Source organism: Monosiga brevicollis, genomic scaffold (genome assembly GCF_000002865.3).
Source record: "Monosiga brevicollis MX1 MONBRscaffold_8 genomic scaffold, whole genome shotgun sequence".
NCBI lineage: Eukaryota > Choanoflagellata > Craspedida > Salpingoecidae > Monosiga > Monosiga brevicollis.
The window spans coordinates 1,219,700-1,234,816 of NW_001865045.1; the positions used below are offsets into that span (position 1 = coordinate 1,219,700).

Genomic DNA, 15,117 nt, shown 5'->3' on the forward strand with positions numbered 1-15,117 from the left:
CCTGGACTTGGGGCTCAAAGGAGGTGGCGCTGCCGTTTCAATCCTTGGGGATCGGTCGGCGTCCAAGATGCCGTGTGTAAAAAGTAATTTACTTTTGCATAAGGGACGTACGTAAGGCAGTGACTGTGCTTTGAGGTTACTGCGTTTCACGAAATACTTATTTTCCGAAACGGTGGGCTTGTAGCATCATGGATCACGTGCGCCACATGTGAGGGTGATTGCCTCATCACAACCCTCGGTGCGCCTTGAGCAAGCCGATCCAAAGGATCGTAGAAGAACATGTGTTTTGAATGTATATTTTGGCGCCAACATCCACTATAACATCTGTTGTTGACGCTTAGAATGTCCTCATTCCGGTGAAAGTCCGAATGTGTCAGGCTCTTTAAGAAGAGAGAGAGAGAGAGAGAAGTGAGAGAGAGAGAGAGAGAGAGAGAGAGAGAGAGAAGGAAGAGAGACAGAAGAGAAGGAAGAGAGAAGAGAGAAGAGAGAAGAAAGAAGAGAGAGAAGAGAGAGAAGAGAAGAGAGAAGAGAGAGAAGAGAGAAGAGAGAGGAGGAGATCAGCGAAAGAGAGAGAGAGAGAAAAAGCGAAGAGTGTGTGTGTTTCGAAATGTTGTTTAGTGGGCGCGTGTGTTGGTTCTTTCGCGTGTGTGTGGAGAGATGGTGGTACCGCTTTCAGACAGATCAGAGAAGACGACGTATCGTGTGAAAAAGTCAGAGAATTGCATGACCTGTCAAGAAGGTTGCTTTGGAAAAGCGTGCTTCAACAGAGAGAGGGGCGCAATCCGAGTCAAAACGCAGAGAAGACGATACAAAGGGAATAATCTCCAGAGAATGAAACTGTGCCTGGCTCCGCCTTGCCTTGCCTTGGCCGTCTAGTTTACTCGACCCGTGCCACGCGCGCGAGACCTGTACTCGTTTGGTCCCCCTCCTCTCCGTTGGTTCCGCCAGCTTTGTTGCCCCGGCTGACCCTGCTTTGATCTTTGCGAGACACAAGGTATGTAACGGCGTGTTATCGTGTGAGGCTGGCTGGTTTTGATGAGCCATCCTTTGGGTTATTGGTTGTCCCCTCACACCACCCTGAATAGCGGGCGCGGAGGAGAGAGCCTGGCTAGCAAGCTTCGTATCGAGCTGACCCTGGTGCCTCTATGCTTTTTTTCCTTATGCTTCGCAGCCCCCTCCCCGCCCGACTCGTTCTTTTCATCGGCAAATCAACATGACGACGGTCGATCGCGTGTATGCGGCGCCCGGGAGCCTGCCCGAGGCCGTCACCGGACTGGAACGCCGCCTTCGTGACGCCTGCCCCCAGGTTGACATTGTCACCATCCAGACCGAGTCGTGCTTTACCTACCAAGTGGCCGAAGACACAGCACTGACCCCCGAGCAAAAGGAGCGTCTCGCCTGGCTTCTTCGCGAGCCTTTTACAACTGGTTCGTTCCTTCTATTTGATGCTCCATCACTCACGTCTCTCCTTTGGTCCTCTGATTACCTTCCCCTCCAGCCTCATCTGGGTGTACATGTGCGCTCGACAGCCTTTGGACCGACCTCGCAGCTTGATGCCGCCAAAGATGCTGCCACGCTGATTGTTGAAGTGGGCCCTCGTCTCAACGTGACTACCGCATGGTCCACCAACGCTGTCTCCATCTGCAAGCACATTGGCCTCGAGCAGGTATTGCCCTGTCCCTTGTCAAGGGAGACTTCAGCCCACCCTGCGTGTCATGCAGCGCATCTGTTACACACTTGATCTGATTTCCAATCACCATGGTCCCCCCCTCCCCCCCACCCAGATTGTGCGCATGGAACAAAGCCGTCGCTACCGCATCTCCTTCGCAAAGGCGCTCACAGAGGAGGCTCGTCGCACCCTCATCGCTGCGCTCTACGATCGCATGACCGAGTTTGTCTACCAACAGCCTCTCACCAGGTGCAATTGCACACCCACCTCTCGTTCATGGTTCACGTGTGACCAGCAGCCTTTTGTTGTCTTGGCTTTTTCTCACGCAAGATGAATGCCCTTTCCACGCTTCGTGACATTCCAGCTTTGCCATCGACATCAAGCCCGAGCCCGTTTTCGAGGTTGACGTCATGCAAGGCGGCCTTGCGGCTCTTAAAAAGGCTTCAGACGAGCTGGGACTTGCCTTTGATGGTTCGATGCCTCGTAGTCCCTTGTCCTTTGGCCGCTGCACCAGTCCGTCATAAACACTCTTTTTTTTTTTTTCAAGTGCGCTCACTGTCGCTCTTGCTTGTCTGGCTCATCCATCTGGCTGGGGTCCTCAGACTGGGACCTTGACTACTACACCAAGCTCTTTCGTGACGTCATCAAGCGCAACCCCACCAGTGTCGAGTGCTTTGACATGGCCCAATCCAACAGCGAGCACTCTCGCCACTGGTTCTTTGGCGGTAAGCACGCGCGGCCTGACGTGCCCCGCCTCCCCCCTTACGCGGCAGCTATTTTATCATAACGCCCGGCATGGTGTTTGTCTTCACAGGTCGCCTCGTTTTGGATGGTGTGGAGCAGCCCCTTTCCCTGATGAAGATGGTCAAGCGCACTCAAACTGAGACCCAACCCAACAATAGCGTCATTGCCTTCCACGACAACTCATCCGCCATCAAGGGTTTCGCCGTGCCCGTCCTCCGACCCACCCAAACAGACGGCCCCGCTCCTTTTGAGCTGCTTCCATCCGTGGAACGCAATCTCCTGCTCACCGCCGAGACCCACAACTTTCCAACCGCTGTGGCCCCATTTGAGGGTGCAGGCACTGTACGTTTGGCCGGCACGCAAAGTTGCCCTCTTTTCCAACGGAAAAACACTGCGCTGACGGCAAGCCGTATGCCAATCAGTGGCTCCCACCGCCGTCTCACTCTTGTACCATCTGGCCTGTCGGATTTCAGGGCACTGGTGGGCGAATCCGTGACGTGCAAGCCACCGGTCGTGGTGCTCATGTCGTGGCAGGAACTGCTGCCTATTGCGTCGGCAACCTTCAAATCCCCGGCTACGAGTTGCCCTGGGAAGACCGCGTACGTACTTGTGCCCTCTGGTAACTTCTGTCCCCCAATTTTGATACTTAAAGCTGATTGAACATACTTGAATCCGCCTTCTTTGCCGACTCTCCTGCCAAAGCTTGCGTCAAAACTCTCATCATGCGTTCTTCTTCGACTAGGCGGCCAAGTATCCCAACAACATGGCCAAGCCTCTGGATATCGAAATTGAGGCCAGCAATGGGGCCTCTGACTACGGCAACAAGTTTGGCGAGCCCGTAGTCGCCGGCTTCACTCGCAGCTTTGGCATGACCTTGCCCAGCGGCGAGCGTCGCGAGTGGATCAAGCCCATCATGTTTACCTCTGGCATTGGCTCCGTCGAGGCCGCTTACAGCCAAAAAAACCCACCGCAGAAAGGCATGGCTGTTGTGAAGGTCGGCGGCCCCGTCTACCGGTATGCTTAGCCGCCCCCCCCCCCTCCCAACACACACACACCTTTTTTTTTTTTCTCCTATCTGGTCTGTTTTTCTCTTTCCCTTTTTCGTGGCTCATTTCATTCTTCTTTTTCCCTTTCTGATGGCTATTGTGCCCACTCTCAGTGTGGGTATGGGCGGAGGTGCTGCATCTTCCGTGGATGTTCAGGGTGGCGACAACCGGGACGCCGACCTCGACTTTAGGTATGTACTTAGCTACGCCCTTCATATGGCACGCTCCGTTTGGGGCATGGTTTACCATGGTCATGTGAGGCTGCTTTTGGCTGACTTGTAAACTCTGACCTTGGATTCGGAATACTATCATCAGTGCCGTGCAGCGTGGTGACCCAGAGATGGAACAGAAGATGAACCGAGCACTCCGTGCTTGCATTGAGCGCGCCGACAACCCAATTGTTAGCATCCACGACCAAGGCGCAGGCGGCAATGGTAACGTTCTGAAAGAGCTTGTTGAGCCCATTGGTGCCGAATACAAGGTGTCCAACTTTACCAAGGGCGACCCCACTCTCTCTTCCCTGGAGCTTTGGGGAGCCGAGTATCAAGAGAACTGCGCCATGCTCGTTCCAGCCGCCGAGCGGTCAGTATTGTGGTTCTTGTTGGCACTGCCAACCCTTCTAGCGCCGTCCTCATGTACACGTTGCCTTTTCTTCCATTCAGTCCCTTTTTGGAGCGTGTTGCGCAGCGTGAGCGCGTAAATGTTGATTTTGTTGGCGAGGTAGGCCATATCTGGCTACATGTGGTTTTTCCAATCGCTTGTGAATGCTTCAGATCACTTGTGCGGTTGCGTCAGGTTGCCGACCATGGCCGTGTGGTCTTGCACGATGACACTGAGAACAACAACGGTACGTTTGAGCTACTCAGTATCAGATGCCCCCTGTGGTGCACTTTCAAAGCAGTGTCTTGGTGTCTCTTCCTGGCTGGTCTCGAGGTGAATTACCGATTGTTGTTCAAAAAGCGGCACAACTCGGGCTCTGCTTTACAGGTGTCACCAAGCCAGTGGATCTGGATCTGCAGCATGTCCTGGCCGACATGCCGCGCAAGGTGTTCAAGTCAGATCGCGTCCAGCCCCAGCTGCAGGCTCTGACTCTTCCCGACGCCCCTGTCCGCAATCACTTGGATCGCGTGCTGCGACTCCTGTCCGTGGGATCCAAGCGCTTCCTCACCAACAAAGTCGACCGCTCCGTTACCGGACTCATTGCCCAGCAGCAATGCGTGGGCCCTTTGCATACCCCCCTCGCGGTAAGGAAACTAGCCGTAGTACTGTTTTTAATGACGCCTTTTCACGAATTGAACATTGCCGATCGTCTAGGATGTGGCGGTCACTGCCCTCAGCCACTTTGCTGACGTGGGCACTGCTTCAGCTATTGGCGAGCAACCCATCAAAATGCTGCTCGATGTCAAGGGTGCGTCCTTGCGATTCTCGTTCCAACGCTTTGTTGGGAGCGGGTGAGTGAGGGTGGGGGGTCAGGGTGTGTCAGGGTTGCTCAAAGAATTTGGCGTTTTATCGCTTTGGCGTGCTTTAAATATGGGTTGCCCTTTGCTCACTTGATCGCCTCACCGCCCCTGGACCGTTTGACTTGCAATCTTTTGCCAGCCGGTGCACGCATGAGCGTCGCAGAGGCCGTGGCCAATTTGGTGTTTGCCCCAATTACTCAACTCGCAGATGCCAAGTGCTCTGGCAACTGGATGTGGGCTGCCAAGCTGCCTGGCGAGGTGCGTGCATCTCTCGTTTATATGGACGGGGCGAGGGTGCTTCAAGGCTCGAGCTCAAAGCCTCTCAGCCATAATCGGCTCATCCAAGGGCCTCTTGATTATTCTTCTTATTTTTCTTTCCAATGCTATTCTTTACTCAATCCACTTTGGGTCCTCGACACCTATTAGGGCGCGGCACTGCACGACGCTTGCGAGACCATGTGCGATACCATGATTGCACTCGGCATGGCGTTGGACGGTGGCAAAGACTCTCTCAGCATGGCCGTCAAGGTGGATAACGTCCCTGTCAAGGCTCCTGGCGAGCTCGTCATCTCCCTCTATGCGCCATGCACCGGTGCGTATCAGTGGCACATGCAACACGCAATCGATGTACCCAGAATTCTGAACAATCACTTACACTCTTATTCTATGCAGATGTGCGCGGCACGTTGACACCAGATTTGAAGCCTGTTGTGGCCTCGCACCTGGTTTTCGTGGACCTTGCCCCTAGTCATGCGCGAATGGGTGGCAGTGCCTTGGCCCAGGTTAGTTGCGATCACCAGGCATCTCTGCCATTCTTATGAATCTCCTCTCTTTGTGTTAATAAGTGTGCCAGAGTGCGGACAAGGCACCTGTTTTTTTTTTTTTTTTTTTTTTTTTTTTTTTTTTTTTTTTTTCAAACCCTTTGTAGCTCACAAGCGGTATCGGACCTGCCTCATAGGTGTACCAGCAGCTGGGCAATGAAGTGCCTGACGTCGATGATGTACAGGCGCTGGGCAAACTCTTTGCCACCACACAGCAACTGCTCAAGGCCGGGCACCTCTTGGTTTGTGGCGCAGCATGTTTGACAGCCTGACCGGCTGCAAGCTGATTTTGTGCTCGTCACTCTGGTCAACTCACGACAGCCGTTCTCGCTGTTTGCAGGCGGGCCACGACGTGTCAGATGGTGGTGTGCTTGTGGCCGTACTTGAAATGGCCTTTGCTGGCAACATTGGTCTGGACATTGCGTTGCCCTCTAAGGTTCGATTGAATGATGACTCCCCCTGGCAGGGCATGCGATCTTTGTCACTCTCACCATACTCTTGTTCTTGTGTTTAGGGAGCTTCGTCCGTGGCCGCTTGCTTTGCTGAAGAAATTGGATTGGTGCTGCAGGTGGCTGACACCAACCTAAAGGCTGTCCAAGAGGCATACGCAGCCGCAGGTCTCGAATGTACAGATCTGGGTCTGGTCGCAGGAGAAGCCCAGGGCCCTGATGCGACCGTACGTTGGAACAAAGGGATCTTTTGCCTCGCCTGTTGACGTGCCGACACACCCTGACTTTGCTGATTGCATGCCTTTGCGCGCATCTATACGCACATTGTCAATACAACTGGACCTCGCTTCTCAGGTCGTTGTGCGTGTGGGAGAGCAGACGGTGGTGGACGAAAGTCTAGTCGCTTTGCGTCAGGTTTGGGAGGCCACGTCCTTCCAGCTTGAGCGCCTTCAGTGCGCAGCATCATGCGTGGAGCAGGAGGAGGCCAGTATGCAGACGCGTGTGCGCCCTCCTTACAAGCTTTCTTTTACACCAACCGCACCCAAAGCGCTGACAAGCTCGATCGAGTCACGCCCGCGCGTAGCCGTTGTGCGTGAAGAGGGCAGGTACGAGCCCGTTGCCTCCTTTCACGGGTCCACGTAGACAGGGGATGAGATGAGCGCATGGGCAAAGGTGTAATCAACAGAGGTGACTGCTTTTTTTTTTTTTTTTTTTTTTTTTTTTTTTTTTTTTTTTTTTTTTTTTTTTTCCTTCACCTCACACCCTGGCAATGGTATCCCACTTGGTCCCTGCAGCAACGGCGATCGTGAAATGGCAGCCACTTTGTTCATGGCAGGCTTCAATGTGTGGGACGTGACCATGTCAGACCTCTGCGAGAGCCGGGTGTCGCTGGACCAATTCCGTGGCCTGGTGTTTGTTGGCGGCTTTAGCTATGCCGACGTATGCGGCAGTGCCAAGGTATCGTATATTGCCCTTGGAATAGGGCAAGACCTATTGAATCGATCGACCGAGGTCTCATCTTTTTGGCAATCATGACACTGTGTAGGGGTGGGCTGGTACAGCGCTGTTCAACCCTGCAGCTCGTGCCCAGGTGTGTGTGTTTGCACGCGCTGTGAATATGGCGTATGGTGTCTATTCTTATTCGCCTACCTACTTTTTCCCCCTGCCGTCCCTCCATCTCGTAGCTCGAGGCCTTCCGGGCCCGACCCGACACCTTCAGCTTGGGCGTCTGCAATGGCTGCCAGCTGATGGGTCTACTGGGCTGGGTTGCTCCTCGTCCCGGTGCGTAGCTCTGATGCTAGTGTGCACATGCAAGAATCAAACAACCTACTTCTGACCAGCTTTTTTTTTTTTTTTTTTTTTTTTAATTGTGTGGAACATTGAACGCAGCTGGTGTGGAAGAGCCAGCGACCAAGCGTGCCAAGAGCACCGAGACCGAGCCTGCAAATGGCGCTGTCTTTACGCACAACACCAGTGGTCGCTATGAGTCCCGCTTTGTGACTGTGCGCATTGATGAGAGCCCGGCCATGATGTTGCAAGGTGGGTGCGCGATGCCTGGTCAAAATAGCCATTGCTGTGCCGCAAAATTTTCATTCTAATGATTTGATGCCCCACCTGTTTTTTTTTTTTTTTTTTTTTTTTTTTTTTAAATTGTCTGCGTGCTGGTTGATAGGCATGGCGGGCAGCACCCTCGGTGTTTGGGTCGCGCACGGCGAGGGTCGTGTTGAGTTTCTCGACGCTGATGCCAAAAAGGCCGTTGAGGTGCGCGATGCCGTCGGATGTGGGACGCGCTGGTTGAGCTTCCGGTGCAGGAAGGCCTTGCTCATCATCTGTGGTGTTTGTGGGCATGGTAGACGGAGAATCTGGCTCCCATCCGTTACGTTGATGATGCCAACGAGGCCACTGAGGTGTACCCGCTCAACCCGAACGGTTCACCAGATGGCATTGCCGGCCTTTGCTCGGCGGACGGCCGCCACTTGGCTCTCATGCCCCATCCAGGTGTGTATGGGCAGGATGTATGGCTTTGAAAACAGATTCATCGTGCCAGCACATGACTGTGTTGAGGGCGACTCACACTTGGTGGTGCCATTGGTTTGTCGTTCCATCGCATCTCTACCGGGCTTTGCAGAGCGATGCTCGATCCTTTGGCAATGGCCTTACCTTCCAGAGGACTGGCGCGCACTTGAGGCATCACCCTGGCTCCGCATGTTTGAAAACGCAGCGGCATGGTGCGCCCAAAACAATTAGGTTGAACCAGTCCCACTGTGCCGGGACATTACCCTTTTAGATGAGTTCTTGAATGGTTACATGCTGGAGCTCGGGTATTATTGTGAAACTGTGGCTTTTCCAGGCGTTTGTGTGTGTAACGTGTTTGTGGCTGGCTTGATCTGCCTTGATGTGTATCCTGATTGATGGGCCATCGCAGTTACTGTTCATGTCGCCCTCTTCACATTCATGGGCGAGGAGACACAGACACAGACACAGACACACACACACACACACACACAGGAACAGAGACACACACAAAAACAGAGACACACACAAAAACAGAGAAACACACACAGAGATGCTTGGAAAAAGAAAAAGAATAAAAGTAAGCATGCATGCAAGCGTCATGTCCGCGTCGGCCTGATAGTGTCAAGCAACGGAATGTGCCGACGTTGGTTTTACACACGATGTGGAGCGGTTACAATTGTGCCAAGGCACGATAAACCGACACGGGCAAGCCATTCGCTTGCGTGTTGTCGCCTTGGTCTTGGCAGTGCACCTTCCTTCTTCTTTTTCTTCTTCTTCTTCTTCTTCTTCTTCTTCTTCTTCTTCTTCTTCTTCTTCTTCTTGGGTTTGGTGGATGCACTCTTCATTGTCGTTCTTCTCCGTTTGGCGACGGGCCTTGATGATGATTAGTCCCGGCAAAATGATGCTCTCGTGGCACCCGCGATGGGTCACTTTACTAGTCTTCTATGTCTGGTTTAGCGTGCTCACGACAGAGGCTGCGGCCGGCCTCCGCGCCACAATTCAAACCAATTTCCGGCTCCAGGGGTGCTTGACCGCAAGCTGGCCATCGACCCATCCTCGACATTCAATGTCACATCCATCCATCGAGCCGGTGGTCCTGCTAAAGCACTGTAGTCCAGATAATGACCACCAATTCTGGATCAAGACGCCTTGCGGCCAGTTTCAGTTGGACAACTCCTCCCTCTGCATGACGCATGGTCGGTCCGCTCGCTGACATGCTTGGTCGGACCAGTTCAAAAGGAGGAGGGCTCGGCAGCACGTGTCTGCCCACAGCTCACGCGGATCCATGATTGGACCAAACCACTAGGCGATGACAGTCAAGGCGATTTAACCCTGACACCCTGCCAACCTTGCACTCTGGCCGATGGCCAGGCCTTTGACACACTACCTGTGCCCACAACACTAGATTCAGGCCCAGCCTCGACGACCGGTACGCGCCTGTTTGTGTCGGTGCCTGTGTCAAATCGAAAGGCTTATTTAGCAAACACCTCAAACTCCTCGAAACCGCTCACTCACTGCCGTTCCTAGTTGCCGACGGTCGACAAATTCTGCTATCGTACCATCAGCGTCCCGGCGCTATCAAGTGTTTAGATGCCAACATTCGTGACCGCCTTTCCATGCGCATCGAGTTGCAAGCCTGCACGAACCACGCTGCACAAGTGCGTTGAGTGTGCTTTCTCTAGCCAACTCCTATCAGGCATCAGGCATCAGACATCGGCCGCGCTCCTGATTGCCTCATCTCTCGCTTGCCAGGTGTTTTTTTCTAGCCTATTTCAGGACAAGGCAGCCCAGTGGCGTCGAGACCGGGCAGAGGACCACGACACAGGGTCTGCCTCTCCTCCATCGCGGAACCCCAGCCCCTCGACAGATCGGCAAACACGTGCAGACAGCGCACGCAACAGGAGCCAGACCTCAAGCCCCCGGGGCCCTCGCATCACGGCCAAAGCACAGGTGATGTGACACGCTTCTACCTGTGTCAGCCACACGGCTGGGGAAGGAGCCTTTGCGCTGCGGTCGCTGAGTTGCAATGACCGACGACGGCTTGTCCTACCCCCATTTTGAAAACAATTAGGTGATCAATATGTATGTGGAGGCCGACCATGAAGGTGCTGCTTACTTGCTCGTGTGCCCTCGCTTGGAGGAAAACAGCCCCATGGCGGTGCATGGCACAACCTTGAGCCTTTATAAACCAGTTCTGAGCGCCACCATTCCATTTGGGTGCAAGGTACAGGCGTTTGTGAGGGCTTGGTGGATTCCGTGAACCATTCTGAAGTAGAGTGCCTCACCTTGCCTTGCTTTGCCTTTTGCATGGCAAACAGCTAAGTTTGTACGCTCACGACAACTGTCGAGGCGAGCCGGTGATGACACTGACTGGATCCGTGCGCTCACTGATCAGCCACCCGGCTGCCCAGGTTGGTGTCGACAATGTTATTTTAGCATTTGGGCTTCACTTTTGGTTGGCATGATTGTTCTTCCCGCTTGCCAGCCCCTTATTTACCCCTCTTCTCCTGGCGTGTGTCATAGGAGGTCAAATGCGCACGCTCCTACCGCATCCGCACGTATGGGCAGCTTTCAGCCTCGCGCCAATTTCGCGTTGATTTGTCACGCATGTTACAATTGTTTCCGGGGCCCGATTTTACTGGCCGCATGCTTGCGGTTGCCGTGGGGCAGTACCCCATAGTTCAAGATCTCGCCATAGATGAGCTGCCTTTTGTATGTTACCCCAGCACGGTCTCTTTGAAGGCCCCACTTCCAGTCTGACAGCTCTGCGCGGACTTGGTCGACGGCATTGCGTTCCCATTCCAAACCGGCTTGCCGGTTCACCCAAACCCGTTTGATGTTTGTTTTTTTCTGTTCAGGTCCCAGTTTCCATGCGCGTTCCCGCCGGAGTTCGAGCTGTCATGCACTTTGGCGACCCTGCCAACGAGGCCGAGCAACACCACCTTCCCTTGGACCAGGATTGGCCTGCCTTGCCCGCCGATCTTTACAGCCTCAGCGCTACGGTTGTCCCCACCAGCAAACTGCACGGCGCCGTCCTCTGCACCGGCTTGGCTTTCCGGGGGCATTGTCAGTTTTTTGGCCCGGGCAATTATGATGAACTTCCACTCTCCCTTGTTGGTGCGGTCCAGTCCATTCTGTTCCCGACACCAGGTACGCCATGGATGCCTGCCTGCCGCACTGAGAAGGGAATTGATTTTAGGGGGGGGGGGTGCCCCACATGTCGCTTTGGTGGGCAGCGACAGAGTTTTTGGCCTCCGATACAAAAGGCGCTTGCTTGATCTTCCTATATGCTTAGGCTTTTCCCTGGAGATCTTTCCGCTCCAACAATACCAAGGACCCTCAGCCACCACCACCACCAATATGAGCAGCCTCTTCCGTCTTCGACAATATGAGAACAACATTCGTAGCCTCAAGGTATTCGTAGCGTACATACTTGTCCGCGACACAGAGAGTCATGCCGCTTACCTGATGCCTTTTCTTCCTCGATGAACGTTGTTTAGGTAGGGTTTGCTTGTGGCGAGCATGGATGTCAAAATGGAGGGCGTTGCGTGGGTCCCATGGTCTGCAAGTGCCCCGACGGGTACCGCGGCGATGTTTGCCAACATGCACGCCCGGATGCAACGTCTCAAATCAGCTGTGCAAAGTGTGTACTGCCACCCCAGGTTGGCTTATTTGATTGCTTGTCGTGTCAGGCCTCATGTCCTTTGCGGCTTACAGGAATCATTTGGAAGCAGGCGAAGACGTGGAATGTATCATACGTCCTCGTAGGCTGGGGCTTCCTGCCAGCGTGGCGCCAGACGAAGTTTTGATTGTCATGAAGCGACAGCCATGTGTAGCCTCCAAGAGCACGGCATTCACATCTCGCGAGCCCCAGGCCGCATTGCCCTTTCAAATCCGCTGCGCCTCAAAACCCCACATGCCCATGACAACAAGCGAACTGGACTGGTCTGTGGCCATGGTAGCGGATGATCAAATGACGCCACTGCTGCCGCCACATTTGCACATGATCAGTAGTGACTTGGCGGCGAAATCGCAAGTGCGTGGACTGTGGGCCATCTCAGGATGTATGCCATCACTACCTCATAATGCATATCTGTCTCATTCAATATTCTCACCCCTTGTCCATATGTTTCACGTCGCAGCTTGTGTGCCCGGAATGCGACGCACAAACCTCGGCCAAGTGTCGATGCGCCTTGCATCTGCCAGTGCCCCTTGTGCCCAATGACATATCCTGCTTCGCCCGAGCGTTGGACGATGGAGTGGCCGAGTCAGTTCGCGCGACCATAAGCATCAATCGCGATGATCCCCGTCACGTTCTCATCAGCTACCTCCCTCAAGTCTCTGAACATGCGTTGGCGAACCAGAACGCTAGTGCAACTGCCAACACCGTGCTTATCAATGTGACTTGTCAACTGGGTGCCAACGGCACGCAAAAAGTAGTCGCAACGAACAAACTTCGATCACTAAATCTGGTTCATCAGTGTCTACGACGCGCACAAGTTCTGATTGAGAACCATGATTATGATCAGGCTTTGCTACTTCTTCAGCGTGAGGTTTGGCTTGCAGCACGGTTTCTCGAAGTCCGTTTGCTGACGCTATTAGGCCGTACTGTGGCCGCTCGAGAGGAAACGAACAAGCTTGAAGCGCGTAATGCAGCCGTATCCGCGCCACAGTTATTTGAGCTTGAGGCTCAATGGTCTCGCATCGACGCTGGTCTGGCCGTGGCAGAGGACGTCAGCACGCCTGCTGCCGTCATGCGCTGTCTGTTGGGTGAAACCTCGCCCAGCAACTGCGATCTCATCCAGGATGCTTCAGTGGTTGCACCACTTGATCCCATTCTGCGCCGGGCGCTCGCGTTGTGTGACTTCGCTGGGGGTAGGTAGAATGGTTGAACTGAGAATATGCACTCTTTGAGGGTCAGTGCTCACGAACCTGCGCTTTTTGTGTGAATGTCTGGATCCGACTCTGACAGGACGTTATTCTCTCGTCAAGCAACGTTTATCGAGGGACGGGCAACGCAATCAGCCGCTCGCTTTGACGATACTGGCCGCTGGCCAACATCAACTTCTCCATCGGTCCGACCTGGCCCGCCAAACACTGCGCCGATGCCGACGTTTCAATAGGTGTGATGGCTGCTCTGCTTTGCCTCGCCTGATAGCCGCATCATTCCGTTTTCCAGCTCAATAGCACAACCTCACTTGTTGGGCGCACAATCGTGCCACCTAGTGCTACGGATGAAGGCACAATCCAATTGTGCGACGTCTATTATGAGCGCCTCGTGCTATCCATGAAAAATTTGAACCTTGCCATGCAAACACGTCGTGAGGATGGGGAAGCACACTTGCTTGCTCATCAAGCCGTGGTAGGTGTTGAGTTTGAGTAATTGCTTCTCGCTTGCACTTGCCTACCGTCTGGGGGCTTGGCAACGGGTGCAGCTCCATGTACTAGTCTCATCGCTGTTGCGTGTATCATGGCAGCTTGATGGTCAAGCTTTAGGCCCAGAGCGTCACGCAGCACTGGCAGCGCTCTGCAGCTACTACTTTTTTGTCTCGAATTATGATGCAGCCCACGAAGCCTGCTCGCAAGGCATTGCGACCGCTCGTGGCACTGAGGAGATTGAGCTGGACGAAAGCGAGGTCGACCAACTGGTGCAGCTGTTCATTCACCGCGCATATGGTCACCTCATCCGCGAGGCATTCACGGCAGCTGCCAGCGATGTGAAAGCGGCACGCCGTCTGCGACCCATGGACCTACGCCTCATGCAGTTGCAGCAAAAAATTCAATTGGCAGTTAAGGAAGCAACCGACAAGGACTACTATAAAATACTGGGCATCTCACGGTGAGTGGGCGGGTCGGTAAAGCATGAGTGGCCACCATTTGAGATTCCGCACGTGCTCCTCACTCTGCAATCCATACCATCCCAGGCAAGCAACGTCGGCCACCATTCGCGCTGCATATCGCAAGCTTGTCCGTACATGGCACCCAGACCGCAAACCCGACCATCCAAAGGCTGAGGAGATATTTCTAGATATCGTGGAGGTTAGCACCTAGCGCGACCGTTTATCTGTTTGGAGTCTTCAGACCACAGGTGCACCCGTGGATTGTTTAATTGCGCTCACAACCATACTCGTCTGCTCTTGCGCTGATGTTTGAATCAAGGCATACGAAGTGTTGATGGATGAGGAGCTACGAGAGCTATACGATCAAGGTCAAGGTATTGAAGATTTGCTCAAGTATCGACAGGCCCGGCAGCAGCAAACAGGGGGCAGGCCTGGTTCCAAGGTACGTCTTAACACGATCGCCAGCTTGAATTCACATGAGCTTTCGCGCGAGGTGACGCGCTTGTGCATGTGCCAATAGACCTCTGCAGAAGACAGGGGTGAAGATCCGGAGGAGGAAGATACAGATGAGTTTAACTCTTCGCAACAATCGCCGCACTCGCATGAACGACCGGCCAAGTCGGCAGAAACAACCGCCTCCTCGATTAAGTTGGAGAAACATTGCTGTCTTCCCCCTGCCTCAGTCGTCTAAGGTCGACGTCTGGCAAAGTAATTGCATGCTGAGCGTGTTTCCTCAATTGATTGACATGTGAATCAAGGCAAACAGACACAGACCCTTTTTTTAAGGCAGCACAGTAGATCCAAACTTCCTTTTCTTCTCCTTCTCCTGACCACGTTGTTTTGACATGCAAGAAGGTTCAGGCTCCTACAGAGGTGGTGTCATGGCTTGCTGTTCGCCGATTTACTGGCGTGTGAGTCTGTGAGTCTGCACACAAACCTGTTGATCATGCTGAAGCCCTCCTGTTGATCGGCAGATGGACATGGGAAGCAAAGACAATTCTAAAAAAAGGCAAGAAATGTCAGGCTCCAGCACGTCTGGAGGCCGTCTTTGGGTTGCGAGGAAGCGCGTAGG

General features: G+C 53.7%; 3 protein-coding genes across 3 annotated transcripts; 2 read left to right on the forward strand and 1 right to left on the reverse strand.

Moving 5' to 3' along the window:
• Positions 1-348: 348 nt before the first annotated feature.
• MONBRDRAFT_25059 (uncharacterized protein) lies at positions 349-669 on the reverse strand (the record flags this gene model as incomplete). Its single annotated transcript, XM_001745411.1, has 1 exon — positions 349-669. A coding segment is annotated over one exon (321 nt), but the record flags the coding sequence as incomplete, so codon positions are not given.
• Positions 670-1,213: 544 nt separating this feature from the next.
• Positions 1,214-8,436, forward strand: MONBRDRAFT_18981 (uncharacterized protein; the record flags this gene model as incomplete). Its single annotated transcript, XM_001745240.1, has 28 exons — positions 1,214-1,427; positions 1,530-1,666; positions 1,785-1,918; positions 2,034-2,140; positions 2,272-2,394; positions 2,484-2,755; positions 2,887-3,012; positions 3,156-3,427; positions 3,573-3,650; positions 3,775-4,041; positions 4,122-4,179; positions 4,255-4,324; positions 4,447-4,703; positions 4,774-4,867; positions 5,059-5,177; positions 5,346-5,511; positions 5,592-5,701; positions 5,878-5,982; positions 6,081-6,176; positions 6,255-6,416; positions 6,544-6,794; positions 6,984-7,146; positions 7,235-7,279; positions 7,374-7,454; positions 7,614-7,728; positions 7,862-7,950; positions 8,043-8,187; positions 8,318-8,436. The coding sequence occupies 28 exons, from the start codon at positions 1,214-1,216 to the stop codon at positions 8,434-8,436; spliced, it is 3,975 nt and encodes a 1,324-aa protein (XP_001745292.1).
• A 5,576-nt stretch (positions 8,437-14,012) lies between these two features.
• MONBRDRAFT_3526 (uncharacterized protein) lies at positions 14,013-14,412 on the forward strand (the record flags this gene model as incomplete). The annotated part of the gene is made up of 3 exons (XM_001745241.1): positions 14,013-14,044; positions 14,130-14,244; positions 14,365-14,412. Coding segments are annotated over 3 exons (195 nt in total), but the record flags the coding sequence as incomplete, so codon positions are not given.
• Between the last annotated feature and the right edge of the window lie 705 nt (positions 14,413-15,117).